At 40.4% G+C, this 18,071-nt stretch overlaps 1 protein-coding gene across 1 annotated transcript in view; it reads right to left on the bottom strand.

Moving 5' to 3' along the window:
• LAMA2 (laminin subunit alpha 2) overlaps positions 1-18,071 on the bottom strand; it is an 852,154-nt gene that overhangs the window by 555,706 nt on the left and 278,377 nt on the right. The window contains exon 6 of the mRNA XM_075863715.1: positions 1,593-1,772. Within this exon, the coding sequence (XP_075719830.1) occupies positions 1,593-1,772 (180 nt within the window). The remainder of the gene's footprint in view (positions 1-1,592; positions 1,773-18,071) is intronic.

Below are 18,071 nucleotides of genomic sequence, written 5' to 3'. Positions count from 1 at the left end.
TGCGGATATTTAGCCTAAACTTCAAATTCGTAATATACCTCGGCCTAATTGTTTTTTGTTGGCATGTAAGTTAAGCGTAGCACATTATGACTGAAGCAGTAGTCAGTTTGTAGGTTATTTATTGATTTACTAAATTAGTATAACTTGACCTTTACCAGCTACATATAGAGATAATATTTAGTGATTTGAAAATTTTCCTACTGCTCTGCAATAATACAGCTTGAGAACTTTTTAAAGGGAAATGCAATTGGCCATAAAGGTTATACTGAGATTGGAATTAACCACTTTGATACTTCCTTATGCTCCCTACAAACTGCAAAGCCTTTACCACCAATATAAATACTATGAAATATTTTAAATTTCAAAAAATAAAAATTGTCCCCAGCACCATGCACGTACTTAGCTGTGAAATAATGGCTCCAGGCTCCACCAGTTTCTGAGATATCAGAGTCCCCCAAGAATTTGCATACAGAGAAGAGGCGACATTTTGGCCATAGAATGGCCTTTCTAAAACCTATGCAAACCCAAAACCACCATACACATATAATCTCATGTATCAAATGATTTGGAGCCAAAACACTCTTTTTTGATCACTCTGACCCATGTTGGATACAAAAATTAGATACAAAAATGATGATAGACATTACTATAACCATTACCACAAGTATAAAAATCCCATACCTACAAAAATCCATTTCAAATACTGTTAAAAATGTATAAAACATATTGATGATGTAATGTCGGGGTAAGGAAACAGACAAGTGAGCCCTAATCTACCCGTCACTCAGTCCCTGCCTACTTGCAACGACCCACCCTAGGCGACGGGGTACAACTGGGCGACGGTCCCTACGCTCAATAAGTGCCCGATAGACAAACAGACAAGGGTACACAGAAGCAAGGGAAAAGGGGCAGCTGACCACGGCAACACCGCGAGCAACAAGAGTGGTGAACGAGCCGAGTCAAACCAGGAGTGTACGAGGTATCAAACGCAGAGCAGGAGAGTAGTGAACAAGCCGAGTCAAACCAGGAGTGTACGAGGTACCAAACGCAGAGCAGGAGAGTAGTCAGTAAGCCAGGGTCGATATGAAGCAGGGTCAAATGGTTAAAGAAGCTGCAGCAGGGCCAGGAAACAAAACAAGAATCACAAGCAAGGAGGAACAGGAAAGGCAGGTATAAATAGACAGAGGGCGGGAGCTAGCTCCGTCTGGCCAGGCTGTGATAGGCTCTCCCACTCCTAAGCCTGCCATCCTGAGTGGTGGAAGATGGAGTCAGTCTCACAGACATAGAAGCAGGTGCAGGCTGATTACCTATGGGCGTGGATACAGACGCTGTGCCTGGCAGATCCTTAACAGATGAATGGAGTTGCAGATTTGTAGGCAGGGAGCGGGACATACGTGGTCCAGACCAAAAAGGCGCCCATTCATGGCAATCCAGCCAATCACCATACAGAGGGCAGTGTATAACCAGGAAGTTTCCAACAACACTGTATTCAAACCAGCAACAGTGGCGATGCTTGATTCTTGATGGACTTACTCTTTTAATTTCAGAAAGAAAGATAAAAACAAGATGAATACAACATAAATTTCACATACCCTTCTTGTGACAATTGGATCTATATCTTGTGGATCATTCTGGGCAAACATCATTAAATCAGCATTTAGGGTACGGATCTTTTGTAGACTTAGTCGAATGAAGCGAGCTGATGTAAATTCTAAGAGCGTTGGAGAGGGATCCTCAGCACTTGGTCTTCCATTAATTAGGGAAGCATGAATCTAACAAAAGAAAACAAAAACACGGTGAGTTTGAATAAAGATACCTTTGACTAAATTAGATTGATTATTGTGATGAGAAGTTTATACTAACCTACAAAAAAAATTATTCAAAGCTCTCAAACATTTTTGAAAATGTATACTCTATGACTTACCATCTCTAATTATTATGCTGCATAGGGTACATTTCTTTGTTGAGGGACAATGCTTATGGATTAAGGCTAGGTTCACACTACTTTTGGGCACTACATTCAGAAGAGCCATTTAAAACATTCCACCAAATGTACGCTCCAGACACATGCAACTGTTTGATTATATAGTTGCATACATATACCATTACCTACCATTGGAAAAAAAAAATCAACTATGCAGTATCCTTTTTTTGTGCATACAGTTTAATTGAAAAGCATAGTCAACCACACTTTTCAAAACAGCTGAGGCAACTTATAGTGTCCAAACATATGTCTAAGCCACATTCAGACATGGCAAATTGGTTGCAAATTCTGCATTGATAATCTGTGACCATTTACAGTACAATTTATGTGAATAGGGTTTCCAAACTCCAATCCACAAACAGCAGCAAAAACCCTTTATGGATTTCAGGGCATAATGCAGATCTTCAAATACGCAGCATGCCTAATATGTTGCAGAATGGTTGTGGCTTTTCACCACGAATTTAAAACTTTTCAATGCAAAAGATGAAATCCAGGGCAAATCCGCAGCAAAATCTTCAGGAAAAACTATGTCACATCTGAATCCATCCAAAAGGACAATCTGGCATAGTTTTGGCTGATGATATCTATGGGCACATTAGATGTGTAGGTCAGGAGAATTTCCTGGCCTATATATGCGCTAAATGTAGAACACAAATGTGATATAAACCTAGCATTGGGCTTATGCACTGAACTTTAATGTGATAACAGTCACATGAGGAAAACATTTGAGAAACCATAAGTCCTCGTTTGGCTTAAATGGGTAGTAAATATTAAGGTAAATATAAATGAGAATAATTAGCACCCCCACATTTGTTATAGTGCTTTTATTCAGATGCTCCATAGATGTGTTGGTAAATTGAATATAATGCACGTACCACATCTAAGGGAACTATGTATAGATGCCATGTAAGTAAATAAACATCAATACTCAGACAAATTTTGTACCAAAATAAAATAGTATGTATAGTACAAATTTAGAGCACTATGTGCAGGATCAGGCTGGCCAAAGTGCCAGTGGATCCTGTTCTGACACAATAATGGTCTCAAAATTCCAGCAGAAGACAACCCTATTTGAAGCTGTTGGAGCCAATCTCTTTATTCTGGGGTCAATTCATATAGGATGCTAATAGGGTGCTGCACTAACTTTAACTAGTGTGTGTGATCACTTGGCAATGCAATGTCTATCAAAATTAGGCTGCCATGAGTGGATCTTGGGAACCGTGCTAATGAAGGCTACAAGTAGTGTTTATGGCCCCACTTTTGCATATATAACAGCCTGCACTCTTCTGAGAAGGCTTTCCACAATATTTTGGGTTGTTTCTGTGAAAATTTGTGTCCATTCAGCAAAGGCTCTGTTCACATCTGCGTTTGTCAATTTCCTTGTGCAGCGCCGTAATTGTAGCAGAATGACAAAATTGATGGAGTGGCCCTCATTCTAAAACTGTTCTATCTTTAGATGCCACTAAGGCGTTTGATAATGTGGAGTGGGGGGTACCTGTGGGCAGTGTTGGAGCGGTTCTGGTTTGGGCAGAATTTCATAAAATTGATACAGCTCTTGTATCGTGACCCGGTTGCAAAAATACGGGCTAATGGTGTATTGTCTGAGTCGTTTGTCCTGGCGAGAGGGACCTGTCAGTGATGCCCATTGTCTCCGCTGCTGTTCTCTTTGGAGATAGAACCACTGGCGAGTATTGTGACGCACCACCTGAATATAAGAGGTTTTACATATAGAGCTGAGGAGGAACTTATAGCGTTATATGCGGACGATATGTTATTGTTTGTAGGGGATGTTTATAAGTCGCTGCCTGACATTCTGGACACTCTGGAGAGGTTTGAGAGATTTTCGGGATTGTTGATTAACTGGACAAAATGCCATTGACTTCGTTTGTGTTACCGTAGGGAGTGCGGGGGGGGGGGGGTTGAAAATTCAATGTATGCAAGAATTTAAATATTTGGGAATTAAGGTATCGGCTAACGTGAAGAATTTCATTAATCTTAATGTTCAACCTCTCCTGGATAAAATTAAAACTAAAATACAAATTTAGCTTAAATTGCCCCTGTCTGTTCTAGGACACGTGAATCTAATAAAAATGGTTCTTATGCCTGAGATTTTATACTTCATACACAATAGCTCCTGTGTGGATAACAAAATATTGGTTTAGGAGGATGCACAATTTGTTCAGAGACCTGGTTAGGAAAAGGTGGAACCCTAGAATTAAAGTAGAGAAATTACAGTTGTCTAAGGCACAAGGGGGGCTTGCATTACCAATTAAATGAATTTATTAATTAATTTACTATTTGGCGGCTCAAATGCAACACTTTAGAGGATGGAAAAATAGAGAACGATGGGATTCTAGTAGGAAGTTGCTTAACTATCTGAGGCAACAAATGGGTATGATGGAGGTGCTGGAATCTCATAAATACAAGCGGGAAGCTTGGGGTCAACCGACATTGTTGCTTATGCATAAAATTTGGTGGGAGAGCAGACAGTTGCTAGGGATTGAGGGCTGCTCGCAATACATTCCCATATGGAATAATCCTTATCTGTGGGAATTTCATATACTTGAAGGCTTTCAAGATTGGGAACAGAAAGAGGTGCAATATATAGATAATTTGTATGAAGATGGTAATTTCAAATCCTTTCAACAATTTAAAGATGACTTGATATTCCCAACAGATCATTTTACCAATATTTACAGTTGAGACATGCGGCACAGGCACAGGCTAGGATGGTTACTTTGGAATGTTCAAGCTCGGACATTCTGGAACATATTCTGGGATCGGATATTACTAAAGGTATTATATCACTGGTATATACAAAGATGTTATTGGTACACCTGGGGGATCTACTGGGGGCTGTAAAAAGTAAATGGGAAAGTGATGTGGGGCCTCTCACATCTGAGGAGTGGGAGGAGGTGCACCACAGCTGGTATCTCTTAATGTAGCGCAAAGACGGTTGCAATTGTTTCTGTTGCATAGAGTGTATAGGACACCAAAGCTGCTTTGGTAGATGGATATCAGATCGTCTGCAGATTGCTCTAGGTGTCTCACAGAAATGGCAGACCTGAAACACACTTGCTGGGACTGCATAGAGCTGGATAGTTATTGGCTGGCGGTAAGTGACCTGATTTAGAAGGTGTTTGGGACGAATGTACCATCAAATCCTAAGGTGTGCTTTCTGGGGTGTGTGGACGTCCTGGGAGTAGACGTGGCTGAGACTCAGGCTATCGGTAAAGTTCTCTACCATGCACGAAAGCTGATAGCTAAATACTGGATACAGACAGATCCTCCTGGTCTGCCTGAGCTTATAACATATCTAAATAATACGATTACATTGGAAAGACGAGTGTATCTTAAACAGGGGGCTCTTCAGAAATTTGAGCGGCAGTGGGGGAAATGGTTGGCTTGTCCTGGGGTGGTTTCTCAGGAATTAGCTGGACACGGGCCTGGATAAATTACTTTATGAACTAATGAGAGATAATAATGGTGTATTGGAAGTCGGGTGTGAATGGATCATGGAGTTGTGATTGGTTGGGGGAGTTTATGGGGGATGGGTTGGGAATGTATACATGTGCTATTGCTTGCTTAAGATAATAACTTTGGTTTATATGAACAAAATAGCAATAATATTTTTGCATATCTTGGAACAGTACTTGTATGTTTAGATCACAAGGAATACTTCTATCGTTGAGGAGATGGATCGGTGGGGGGTGGGATTGTGTATTGTATTACTTGTATTTTTTGTACCACATAATGCATGTATAGCGTTTTGTATACCTGTAATGACAATCTGCAACATATTGCAACAGCTATACTGTTTATTGCTGTATATGAATAAATGTGATCAGATTTTTTAAAAAATGTGACGGAATCTGCAACGCAGATGTGAATAGAGACTAAAGGCCTTTTTCCTACAAGTGTATTCTTAAACGTCCATAATACGGATCCGCAATACGAATATATTGCGGATAATATTGCCTCAGTATTGCATCCGTATTACAGATTTGTATTATTAACGGTTTGCCTTCTAGGGAGATAATCAAATTTCATCAGATGGTCCCTTTGAAAAAAGGTTGCATTACGGATGCAATACTGATTACATACTGATGCAATATGGATCATTTTGCATCCGTATTTTAAAAACTCTCCTTAGACTTCAATGGACATTTTCCATCCACAAAACAGATGTGAAAAGCTTCATAGACTAACATTTGCTTTGTATTATAGACAGAAAAAAATGGATGTAATTACTGATAAAAAATATGCTTGTGTAAAAGCAACCAAAAGAGTATTTGTCAGGTCAGGCACTGATGTTGGCCTCAAAGGATCTGGTTCCCAATCAGAATTCCAATTCATACTCATTCATTCATTGTAACTGGATATCTGTGATGGGTGCCATCCGTCAGTCATCTGTCGCCTTTAACGTAACATTACGGCTTTACCTTTACCGTATACATTTTGTTACTGGATGCCTGTGACGTAAAGCCATCTGTCGGCCATCTGTCGTCCCTAGACACATCTCTATTCAGTAGGTATCCTGGTCATTGAATTGATAGCGGGTTTTACTTGTTTCCAACACTCCACAGTCAACATTGTCTTGCCGTAATCATTAACTGATTAATGGCCTGTCTCTAGTTTAGTCTTTGTTCAGAAACAGCTTATTTCTATCAGGACAATTACTTACATGGAAGAAAATGAGAACGCAAACCACGGTCCTATATTCATATCTGCACTGTTTATTGAAATACATAACTGTGAAGCCTTCACATCAGACATATTTTTGTCCAGCAGATATGTATTTTTTGTCTTTCAATATAGAGTGAACTACCCTTAAAAAGGTCTTCTGTGTTAGCCAGGAAGAACAGATGGAGTAATTTCTAACAGTGTAGAAAAATAAAGCTGAAAGCGATTGCAATTTGTCATTCCAACATTCATTTGGAAGAGAAAGGTGACACAAGCAAGTAACAGAATAATGTTGAACAGAGGTCCCATTAAGAAGTGAGCTGAAGGGTATAGTTGTCAATGGCACAACAATATTTGTTAAACAGTTCATTAGGCTGACATTTCCCAAAACTCTTTGGGGAGTGAAAGAGTTAGGAATAGTGTGACAAGCGCAGCCATGACATTTCACCAGAAATTTAAAACATGGCATTTGAAACAGATCTGTACTCATTATGAATACCCTAGAAACAAGCTCATGTTATTTCCTTTAATTTATCGTAGCAGTAAGTCATCTATTAGTAGCGATATATATGCCATGAGAAGACAAATGTAGGATGTATATATTCTGGAACATTTGTGGCGTTGGTTAATATTCCATGGAACAATGTAAGGTTTCTGTGTCATTCTTCTTAGTGAACAATTCAGAACAAAATAATAAAACTGGCAAATATGGACAATAAAACAAGATCAAACAATATAAAGTCATTCCCAGATGCAATCTATTTCTTAAAGGATTAATCATCTTATCTGTTACCCAAATTATTACTTTGCTTCAACTTTAAAAATATCATTACTTATTTTTCTTTTTTTGATGAGGAGTACATGGATTTTCATAAGGCTTTCTTAAAAATGTGCCGTTTGGACATTTGTTCCTTTATGTTCATTATAGGTTTATGAATTAGGGGGTGTCATACCATGATGTGGGGTTGTAAATAATAAGAAACTTGAAGCTCACATAGTCATTGTTGGAGTTATGTTTGGATCACCCTATTGGAACTTGACAATTTCTGGGAGGTCATTGAAGAAGTTGTATCACATTAGAGAAAAGGTTCTGCTTTTTTACTGAAATAGTGCAACTCTTGTGCAGGAGCTGTGTCTGGTATAGCAGATTTCACTTGAATAGGGCTGAGATGTAATATTACAAACAGTCCATGGACCATAGTGGCGCAATTTCAGGATAAAAAGTACAGTAAAAAATATTGTAGTACCGTGTTAGCCAGAAACAACATGCAATGTTAAATACTTTTGTGTCAAAAAAGACAAAAGTATAGAAGGTATGATACCTTTATTAGCTAACCATAAAAGTTCTATATGCAAGCTTTCAGAGCACAGAGGCACCTTCGTCAGGCATCCCCCATCAGACTGACTCCAGATACCTTAACTCCAAAGTCATCACCCCTATATCCTCAGTTTTATTGCCCCGGCTTATCTTAATGATGTATCACCTCATGTACTAATCGTCTTTGTGTAACATCTAAATGTTGTGCTTTTTTTCTCAGTCATTTATTTGTAAACTGCCTGACAAAGGTGCCTGTGTGCTCTGAAAGCTGCATATAGAACTTTTATGGTTAGCTAATAAAGGTATCATGCCTACTATACTTTTGTCTTTTTTGACACAAAAGGAAAAAAAGTAGAACTTTTTCGCTAATTTCATACAGCCCATTTAAGGAGAATACAACAGGTTCGTAATGTAAAATATTAATGGCATTTCCTTTCCTTTTTTTTTTAATAGTTATTTACTTTCCAAACCATAGTACAAATACAAAAAAACTATATTTTATATCTCCAGTGCGTACATCATGTACAGTACTCCCAAAAAAGTACAGTTATAAAAAGATCGCTAAAGAGGATTGAAGATGGAAGAAGAGAAAAAAAAAGAAAGAAGAACATAGGAAAGGGAAGAGATGTGCTGCTACATAAAATCCACTGACTTAAAGAGGCTCTGTCACCAGATTTTGCAACCCCTATCTGCTATTGCAGCAGATTGGCGCTGCAATGTAGATTACAGTAACGTTTTTATTTTTTAAAAACGAGCATTTTTGGCCAAGTTATGACCATTTTTGTATTTATGCAAATGAGGCTTGCAAAAGTCCAAGTGGGTGTGTTTAAAGTAAAAGTACAACTGGGCGTGTATTATGTGTGTTACATCTGGGCGTGTTTACTTCTTTTACTAGCTGGGCGTTCTGACGAGAAGTATCATCCACTTCTCTTCAGAACGTCCAGCTTCTGGCAGTGCAGACACACAGCATGTTCTCGAGAGATCACGCTGTGACGTCACTCACTTCCTGCCCCAGGTCCTGCATCGTGTCAGACGAGCGAGGACACATCGGCACCAGAGGCTACAGTTGATTCTGCAGCAGCATCAGCGTTTGCAGGTAAGTAGCTACATCGAGTTACCTGCAAACGCCGATGCTGCTGCAGAATCATCTGTAGCCTCTGGTGCCGATGTGTCCTCGCTCGTCTGACACGATAAAGGACCTGTGAGTGACGTCACAGCGTGATCTCTCGAGAACACGGCTGTGTCTGCACTGCCAGAAGCTGGGCGTTCTGAAGAGAAGTGGATGATACTTCTCGTCAGAACGCCCAGCTAGTAAAAGAAGTAAAAACGCCCGATGTACGCACATAATACACGCCCAGTTGTACTTTTACTTTTCAACACGCCCAGTTGTACTTTTGCAAGCCTCATTTGCATAAATACAAAAATGGTCATAACTTGGCCAAAAATGCTAGTTTTTTTAAAAATAAAAACGTTACTGTAATCTACATAGCAGCGCCGATCTGCTGCAATAGCAGATAGGGGTTGCAAAATCTGGTGACAGAGCCTCTTTAACATTTTCCATCCACAGTATCTGTTAATTTTTTTTATGGTATAGCGTGCGATCCTAAGCTAATGACAAAACATATGTTGTTTCATAGTACATATAACCGCTAAAATATAGTTAATGCTAATTCTGCTTTACCCAATTCGGAGATACAAATGCCTGCATTTAGCTTTGTAGCTTTGAACAAGAAAATATTCAAAGCTGCATGTCTATATTTATGGCGAATTACTTTGCCATGTATATTTAGTAACACACATTCTGTTAAGTGCGGAAGTGCCAAACCAGTAACTTGGAAATATAAGACCAAAACTAAATTCAAAAGGGAGCCGTTTTGGGAAGGCCCACCACAAATGCAATAGTGTACCTTCCTTGCAGCACCTCCTTTAACAGAGCCTAGAGTAGCTTGGGAAGCCTTGGTTGGATAAATACCATCTTAAAACAGTTTATGCAAGTGTTTTACATGGTTGATGCAAGTAGTGATTTGGTTTGAGTATCTAATGGCTTTACAAATAGTAATGACGGGCCCAGCAGACGATGAAATAAAAATTCAATGCTGCTTTAATGGTAACAAATGGTAAAACAAATAAATAAAATCAAAGAACTATAGCAGGAACTATGACTAAGAACCAACAGGTTCGAAACGCGTAATCGTTCCTTGCCCGGGATTTTATTTATTTATTTTACCATTTGTTACCAATAAAGCAGCATTCAATTTTTACTTCATCATGTGTCAGACCAATATTTACTATTTCTAGATCCTTACCTACCTCCGACGTAGATCTCCTGTCCGAGAGCAATGATCAATAAGGGACGTGGTATCCAACTCTATATCAGTGGTGAGCGGACCAACTTTTCTTTTGTTTTTGCAAGCTCTAATGGCTTTACCTTAATCCTTTAAAGAGAAGACCATGTAGTCATTCTTGACCATTAGACTGTAGGTATCCATGAGGAGTTTATAAATGGTTAAAATTATTCTGTTCACTTTTAATACATTTTGTAAAGGTTTGATTGTGACATTTAGAAACAAAGTTGACCCACAATTAGCATCTTTTTGGAGGAATCTATGGATTAAAGAGGAAGAAGGTTTTTTTCTGAAGCTTAAATTTAATAACTAGTTGATTGTATGTTAAAAACGGATTATTTTGGATATAAAATTAATGTTGACTCTGCCCACCCTTTTCACTGTAGAACCGGGAAATCTAGGATACAGTATTAGATAATACTTAAGCTAATTTGAGATTTGTTCAAATGCAGCCATTTTTTGCTAATCGTTCTGAACTCTGAAAGGGCCGCTTCAATTATTGGGGAGCTAGAAATTATTGGGGAGCTTGATTGAAACATTGAGGTGGCTGGTGACCAAAAGTTTATTTAATGAGCAATCTGTGTCTCCTCCATAACTACCCAACTTAAGTCCTGATTGTTCTGTAACATTGATTCAATTGTTCTAAAACAATTTCACAATGATATTGTTAAAAAATTGGGAACTACCATACCATGCTGTGTGTACTAATGTCTGTGTTGTTTGCTCACTGAACAGTCAGATTTGACAGAACTGTCACACAAAACTGATGTGACTGTTCAGTGAGATGATAACAGAGATTCTGTACACACAGAACAGGACATGCAGCTTCCATTACACTGCACTGCAAGGATCTTTGAAGCTCGGAGCTCAGTCACCAGTTCCTGGCATCTGTTTGCCTTCAGGAGATAAGGTGCAGCAGAAGATAACAGCACAGATTTTAAGATATAAACTGCGTCTTATAGTCCAAAAAATATGGTAAGTGTTTTCTTTAACATTATAAAGTTTATGATAAAATGTTGCAAAGTTATCAATTATTTCTTGTGCCTTATGAACACTATCCCCTGTTTTATAAAGGGACTCATATGTGAGTTACATTTTTTTAGTCTTATTTGCTAGGACAGAGCTAGCCTTGTCACCCATTGAGTAATACTTTAATGTTAGTTTACTAAGATTTTTATGGTATTCTTTTATTTAGAAACACACCTTTTGTAATTTCCTGCAACAGGCTATTATCCAAATAATTTGTATGTATATTTGCTAGATTTTTTTATTTAACCCATTAGTGACCGCCCCATAGTGTTTTTACGGCGGCCACTAACGGGCTTTATTCTGATGCAATGGACCTTTTATGGTGCTGCATCAGAATAAATAAATAGAGCAGGGAGCCGGTAAATCTCCCTGTGCTTAGCTATCAGAGGTAGCTGAGAGCTGGGAGCAGCCCTGCTCTAACGTGCGAGATCGATATTAGTAATAATCTATCCCATTTAACCCCTCAGATGGGGTGCTCAATAGGGACTGGTAAAAATAAAAATAAAAAGTTTAATAAAGTTAATAAAAAAATAAGTAAAAAAAAATGGAAAACCCACTTTTTCCCCTCACAAAATGCTTTATAATTAAAAGACCAAAAAAAAGTAAAAAGTTACACATATTCCGTAATGACCCCAACTGTAAAGTTATTACATTATTTAACCCGCACATTGAACGCCATAAAAAATAAAAATAAAAAACAATGCAAACATTGCAGTTTTCTGTGAATTCTGCCTTAAAAAAAATTTGATAGAAAGTGATCAAAAAGTCGCATCTACTCCAAAATGGTACCAATAAAAACTACAAGTCGTCCCGCAAAAAAAAGCCTTCATACCGCTACATCAGTGGAAAAATAAATAAGTTATGGCTCTTGAAATATGGAGACACAAAAACAAATGATTTTGAAAAAAATGTGCTAACGTAGTAAAACACACAATCTATAAAAATTTGGTATAGTTGCAATAGTAACAACGCGTTGAATAAAGTTATTGTGTTATTTATACCACACGGTAAACAGAGTGAATTTAGGACGCAAAAAGTGTGGCAAACTTGCTGTTTTTTTTATCCCCCCCCAAAAAAAATTAATAAAAGTTAATTAATACATTCTATGTACCCCAAAATGGTACTATTAAAAAAAACAACTTGTCCCGCAAAAAAGAAGACCTTATACATGTAGACGCAAAAATAAAAAAGTTATAGCTCTTTGAATGAGATGATGGAAAAACACAAAAACTGTAATGGCAGGAAGGAGGTGAAGGGAAAGTGAGCCCTAATCTACCCACCGCCCTGTCCCTGCCTACTTGCAACGACCCGCCCTAGGCGACGAGGTACAACTGGGCGGCGGTCCCTACGCTGGCTAAGTGCACAGGAAGACAAACAGGGAAAACGCAAGGGAAGGGGCAGTAGCCACGGAACGCCACGAGGAAACGGGGCGGCGAACGAACAGTCAGGACCAGGACGAAGTGAGTACACCCGAGCGGACACGGAGACAGAAGCAAGCCAGGGCAAGCAAAGCAGGTCAAGCAGAACTGCAGCAAGGCAGAAGCACGGCAGAAGCAGGCTGGAGCAAGCAGCAGTGGGGCCAGGAATCCAAAAGAATTACAAGCACTGAGGGAGAGCACAGGGCAGGTAATAAAGGGCAGGGGGCGGAGCTAACTCCGAGAGACCAGGCCGCGATAGGCTCTCCCACTCCTGAGCCTGCCACCCTGGTTGGTGGGAGAAGGTGTCAGTAAAACAGGTCTGGCCTCAGGTGTGGATTGATTAATCCCAGGAGTGTAGCTAGATGAAGTACCTGGCAGATCCCTAACAAAAACTAGCTTGGTAATTAACCCCTTAATGACCGCCGATTAGCCTTTTCACGGCGGTCATTAGTGGGCTTTATTCTACACCCGCTCGATCCACTATATAAGGCTGCGCTACAGTGCTTGGGAATAAGTGACTGGAGCAGAAGAGGATGGAGACACAGCCTTATATAGTGGATCGAGCGGGTTCCCCAGCAGCATTTAAAAGAAACAGGATCCTGACCTGTCCACAGAGTTTAAGGCAGCACAGAGTATTTCAGGAGATGAGCGTGCGGATCTTGTGCGGGGTGGTGACTTGCCAATCATGTGAAGGTGTTATTGATGACAGGAGTGGAGGAGAGGTAACAGACTGAGAGCTACGTAATGGTAAGAGCAGAGTTCACAGCAGCACAGAATATTTCAGGAGAGGAGCGTGCAGATTCAGTGCTGCTGTGAACTCTGCTCTTACCATTACGTAGCTCTCAGTCTGTTACCTCTCCTCCACTCCTGTCCTCAATAACACCTTCACATGATTGGCAAGTCATCACCCCGCACAAGATCCGCACGCTCATCTCCTGAAATACTCTGTGCTGCCTTAAACTCTGTGGACAGCTCAGGATCCTGTTTCTTTTAAATGCTGCTGGGGAACCCGCTCGATCCACTATATAAGGCTGCGCTACAGTGCTTGGGAATAAGTGACTGGGGCAGAAGAGGATGGAGGCGCAGCCAAGCTCAGTACATATATACAGACCAAGAACCAAGCTCAGTACATATATACAACACCAGAACCTATCTCAGTACATATATACAACACCAGAACCAAGCTCAGTACAGATATACAGCCCCAGAACCAAGCTCAGTACATATACACAGCACCAGAACGAAGCTCAGTACATATATACAGCACCAGAACCAAGCTCAGTACATATATACAGCACCAGAACAAAGCTCAGTACCTATATACAACACCAGAAACAAGCATAGTACATATATACAGCCCCAGAACAAAGCTCAGTACATATATACAACACCAGAACCTAGCTCAGTACATATATACAACACCAGAACCAAGCTCAGTACAGATATACGCCCCAGAACCAAGCTCAGTACATATACACAGCACCAGAACAAAGCTCAGTACATATATACAGCACCAGAACCAAGCTCAGTACATATATATATATATATATATATATATGTTTTGAGCTTGGTTGTTCTGATATATATGTACTGAGCTTTGTTCTGGTGCTGTATATATGTACTGAGCTTTGTTCTGGTGCTGTATATATGTACTGAGCTTTGTTCTGGGGCTGTATTTATGTACTTAGCTTTGTTGTGGTGCTGTATATATCTACTGATCTTGGTTCTGGTGCTGTATTTATATGCAGAGCTTAGTTCTGGAGTTGTTTATATGTTTTGAGCTTCTCTTTGGTGCTGTATAGATGTATTGAGATTGGATGTTATGATGAATATAACTGCAGAACCAAGCTCAGTGTGTGTGTGTGTGTGTGTGTGTGTGTGTGTGTATACGGCACCAGAACCAAGCTCAGTACATATATACAGCACCAGTACAACTACAGCTCAGTACAGAGATAATTTTCAAATTTAGTTTAACTCCTGCCATATAAGTTTGTACGGCATAAAACTACAGCTCCCATTATAGCCAGAACGATTGTAAGGATATTCTGGGAGTTGCGGTTTCCCAAAAAAGAACGATACACACATCATCTCGCATCAGATCATACAGTGACTACAGTACTGAGCAGTCACAGGGAGAATAAACATTGACATTTAGTGACTCACCGTTGACGACTTCTCAGATTCTAGTCGTTCTCATTACTTTTCCATCTGGTCGAGAACTCTATGATGCCTCCTGGCCATGACCCATTTCTGCGGAAATGGGTAAATTTGCTGCTCAGATGTCTTCGGAAGCTCACTTTTTCAACATTTCTGCACCTATAAACGAAGAGCCAATTCCTATGGTACCACACTCTATGCCCCCAAATATAATAGTATCATACACTGTGTCCCCGAATATAATAGCGCTACACACTGTGCCCCTGAATATAATAGTAACATACACTGTGTCCCTGAATAAAATTGTGTCAAACACTGTAAAGTAATGCACCAAACACAGTGCCCCCTGTAGATAGTGCCCTTCATAGAGCCCTCTGTAGATAGTGCTTGCAGTAGAGCCCTCTATAGATAGTTCTCCACATAGAGTCCTCTGTAGGTAGTAGCATTCCCTGTAGATAGTGCCCCCTGTAGCATTCCCTGCCGACAGGACCCCCTGTAGTGTTCCCTGTAGATAGTGCCCCCTCTGGCATTCACTGTATAGTGTCCCCTGTAGCATTCCCTGTATAGTGCTCACTGTAGATAGGCCCCCTGTGGTGTTTCCTGTAGATAGAGCCCTGTGTGGCGTTCCCTGTAGATAGAGCCCCTTGAGGCATTCCCTGTAGATAGAGCCCCCTGTGGCCTTCCCTCTAGATTGAGCCCCCTGTGCCGGTCCCTGTAGATAGGGCCCCATGTGGCGTTTCCTGTAGATAGAGCCCCTTGTGGCGTTCCCTGAAAATAGAGCCCCTTGTGGCGTTCCCTGTAGATAGAGCCCCTTGTGGCGTTCCCTGTAGATAGAGCCCCTTGTGGCGTTCACTGTAGAAAGAGCCCCTTGTCACATTCCCTGTAGATAGAGCCCCCTGTGTCGTTCCCTGTACATAGTGCCCCCTGTGGTGTTCCCTGTAGATAAGGGCCCTCTGAGGCATTCCCTGTTGATAAGAGCCCCTATATAGTCCCCTGTAGTTAGTGTTCCCTATATAGTCCCATGCAGTTAGTGCTCCCTATATAGTCCCATATAGGTTGTGTTCCCTATATGGTCCCATGTAGTTACTATTCCCTATATAATCCCCTGTAGTTACTGTCCCCTATATAGTCCCCTGTAGTTACTGTTCCCTATAGTCCCCTGTAGTTACTGTCTCCTATATAGTCCCCTGTAGTTACTGTTCCCTATATAGTTCACTGTAGTTAGTTCCCTATATAGTCTTTTGTAGTTCTTGTTCCCTGTATAGTCCCCTATGTAGTGCCCTATAGTGCCCACAGTAGAAGGAAAAAACACATTTTCTTACTTGTCCCGTTGCCGCACCATCCTCCAGCGACGTCAGTCCTCCTCCATCGGAACGATGCAGCAGCGTGATGACGTCATCGTCATCCCGCCGACTGCATTATCACATGTGCCTCGCCAGGGCAGCGCTAGCCAACTCAATTGTATCCACGTCCTAAGGACGGGGATACAATTGAGTGCAGGGGACCGGACCGGTTCCGGCTTCCCGCTTCACCCGGTTCTGCAAACTGGCTGTCATTTTAACAACCGGTTCGGGAGAAACGGGGTGAAGCGGCCGGATCACACCCATGGCCATGACCCCCCACATACCTTGTCCCCCTATCACTCTCCCTGATTAATTAGGTGGCCAGGAGTACGGAAAAAGCCGATCTACGCTATTTCCATAACTCACATATAGGTGAATGAGAGTTACAGAAAAAGCGTAGCCCAGCAAGCTAAGGACACAGCAAAACAAAAAAGGACAGCTGTCAGGGGGTCCCATTCTAGAGATATGCCTGGGTCACAGAGGTGGGACGCGCATATATAGGACCCACTTATGTCCAAGATGAGAATTGCAGTCATTATTGTAAAGCCAGAGAGAGAGGATTTGCAACCAACTGCCCTTGTATACCTCGGGACTTACAGGTAGCATTAATGTGGCCACTAATAAAAGTATATTGCCCAAAAGCAGCACCATAATCCCAACTACAGGAAATATTTTGTAATATTGAAGTTTTACTTCATTCCATCTGCATTATCTTATGGCAGTACTGTTAGATTACATATTTTATTATTTAGGTTTAAGTCTACTTAGTGCGTTAAAAGACAGGATGGAAACACTATTGGGAGATTATGTCAGTTCATCTCTTATGGCCTCTTGAGATTACTCTACATGGCTGGCATGAGGAAGTCTTCAATTCAATTTAAATAGTTTAATACTTTCTACCATTGTACATTATATTATAAATGTGTAAAAAAATAAAATAAAATTATATATATATATATATATATATATATATATATATATATATATATATATATAAAATAAAAGCTGCTTGTGGAAAAACAATATCTTCTTGCGGGAATGAGAAGCCCATTTTCCTGATGTGGCCACTAATGTAGATATATTGTCCTAGAGCAACACAAAATTCACTTGCAAAAAAAAGATAAATGGGTACATGGTCTTCCACTGACTTCTGTTTATTTATATTTTTGCAGCTCCTATTATTCCCCTTGATAGTGTTAAGGACTCCCTTGTATTTGCAGCATCCTGGGTCCTGAAGTTGCTGACCTGAGGCTAATCAATGTTCTTCATCATTGTGAAACTAGTTAAATCCCTGCAAAGAGCCTCATACCCCCTGTAAACTTGTATGAGCTCTAGTGGTTACTTCCATGATATGGCCATGCATCTGGTGTGCTTTCCCATACTGTTGTTTAACAATATCCTTCACCTTTTAGTAAATGCCGATAGTTCAGGCTTAGCTTAATGGTAGTGAGATGTCGGTGGCCAGTAACCACTAACTATCCAGCGGTGGCTCTAGGCACTCACCGGATTTGAGGTCCCCTGCTTGGCGGTGGATGCCGCTCTGCTGATGCACAGCATACGGCGAGCTGCGTCATGATGGCTGGTTGTTTCCCCCTGTTTTCTGTTAAAAGGTTAGGAATACCCTTTCTTGAGTAAAGTCTAAGTTATGTATAAGGAAATGACTACCTAATGGCTTATTGTGTGTGAACTATTTTAAAGGCTTAATTGTGGTATATTCTGGTTTCCATTTTCTACCATGTATTGAATTGTGATCTTTGTTCTAAATACATAACTTAAGTGGTAAGTCCTTTTACT

Source organism: Rhinoderma darwinii, chromosome 4 (genome assembly GCF_050947455.1).
Source record: "Rhinoderma darwinii isolate aRhiDar2 chromosome 4, aRhiDar2.hap1, whole genome shotgun sequence".
Classification (NCBI taxonomy): domain Eukaryota; kingdom Metazoa; phylum Chordata; class Amphibia; order Anura; family Rhinodermatidae; genus Rhinoderma; species Rhinoderma darwinii.
This window is presented reverse-complemented; position numbering and strand designations above follow the sequence as displayed.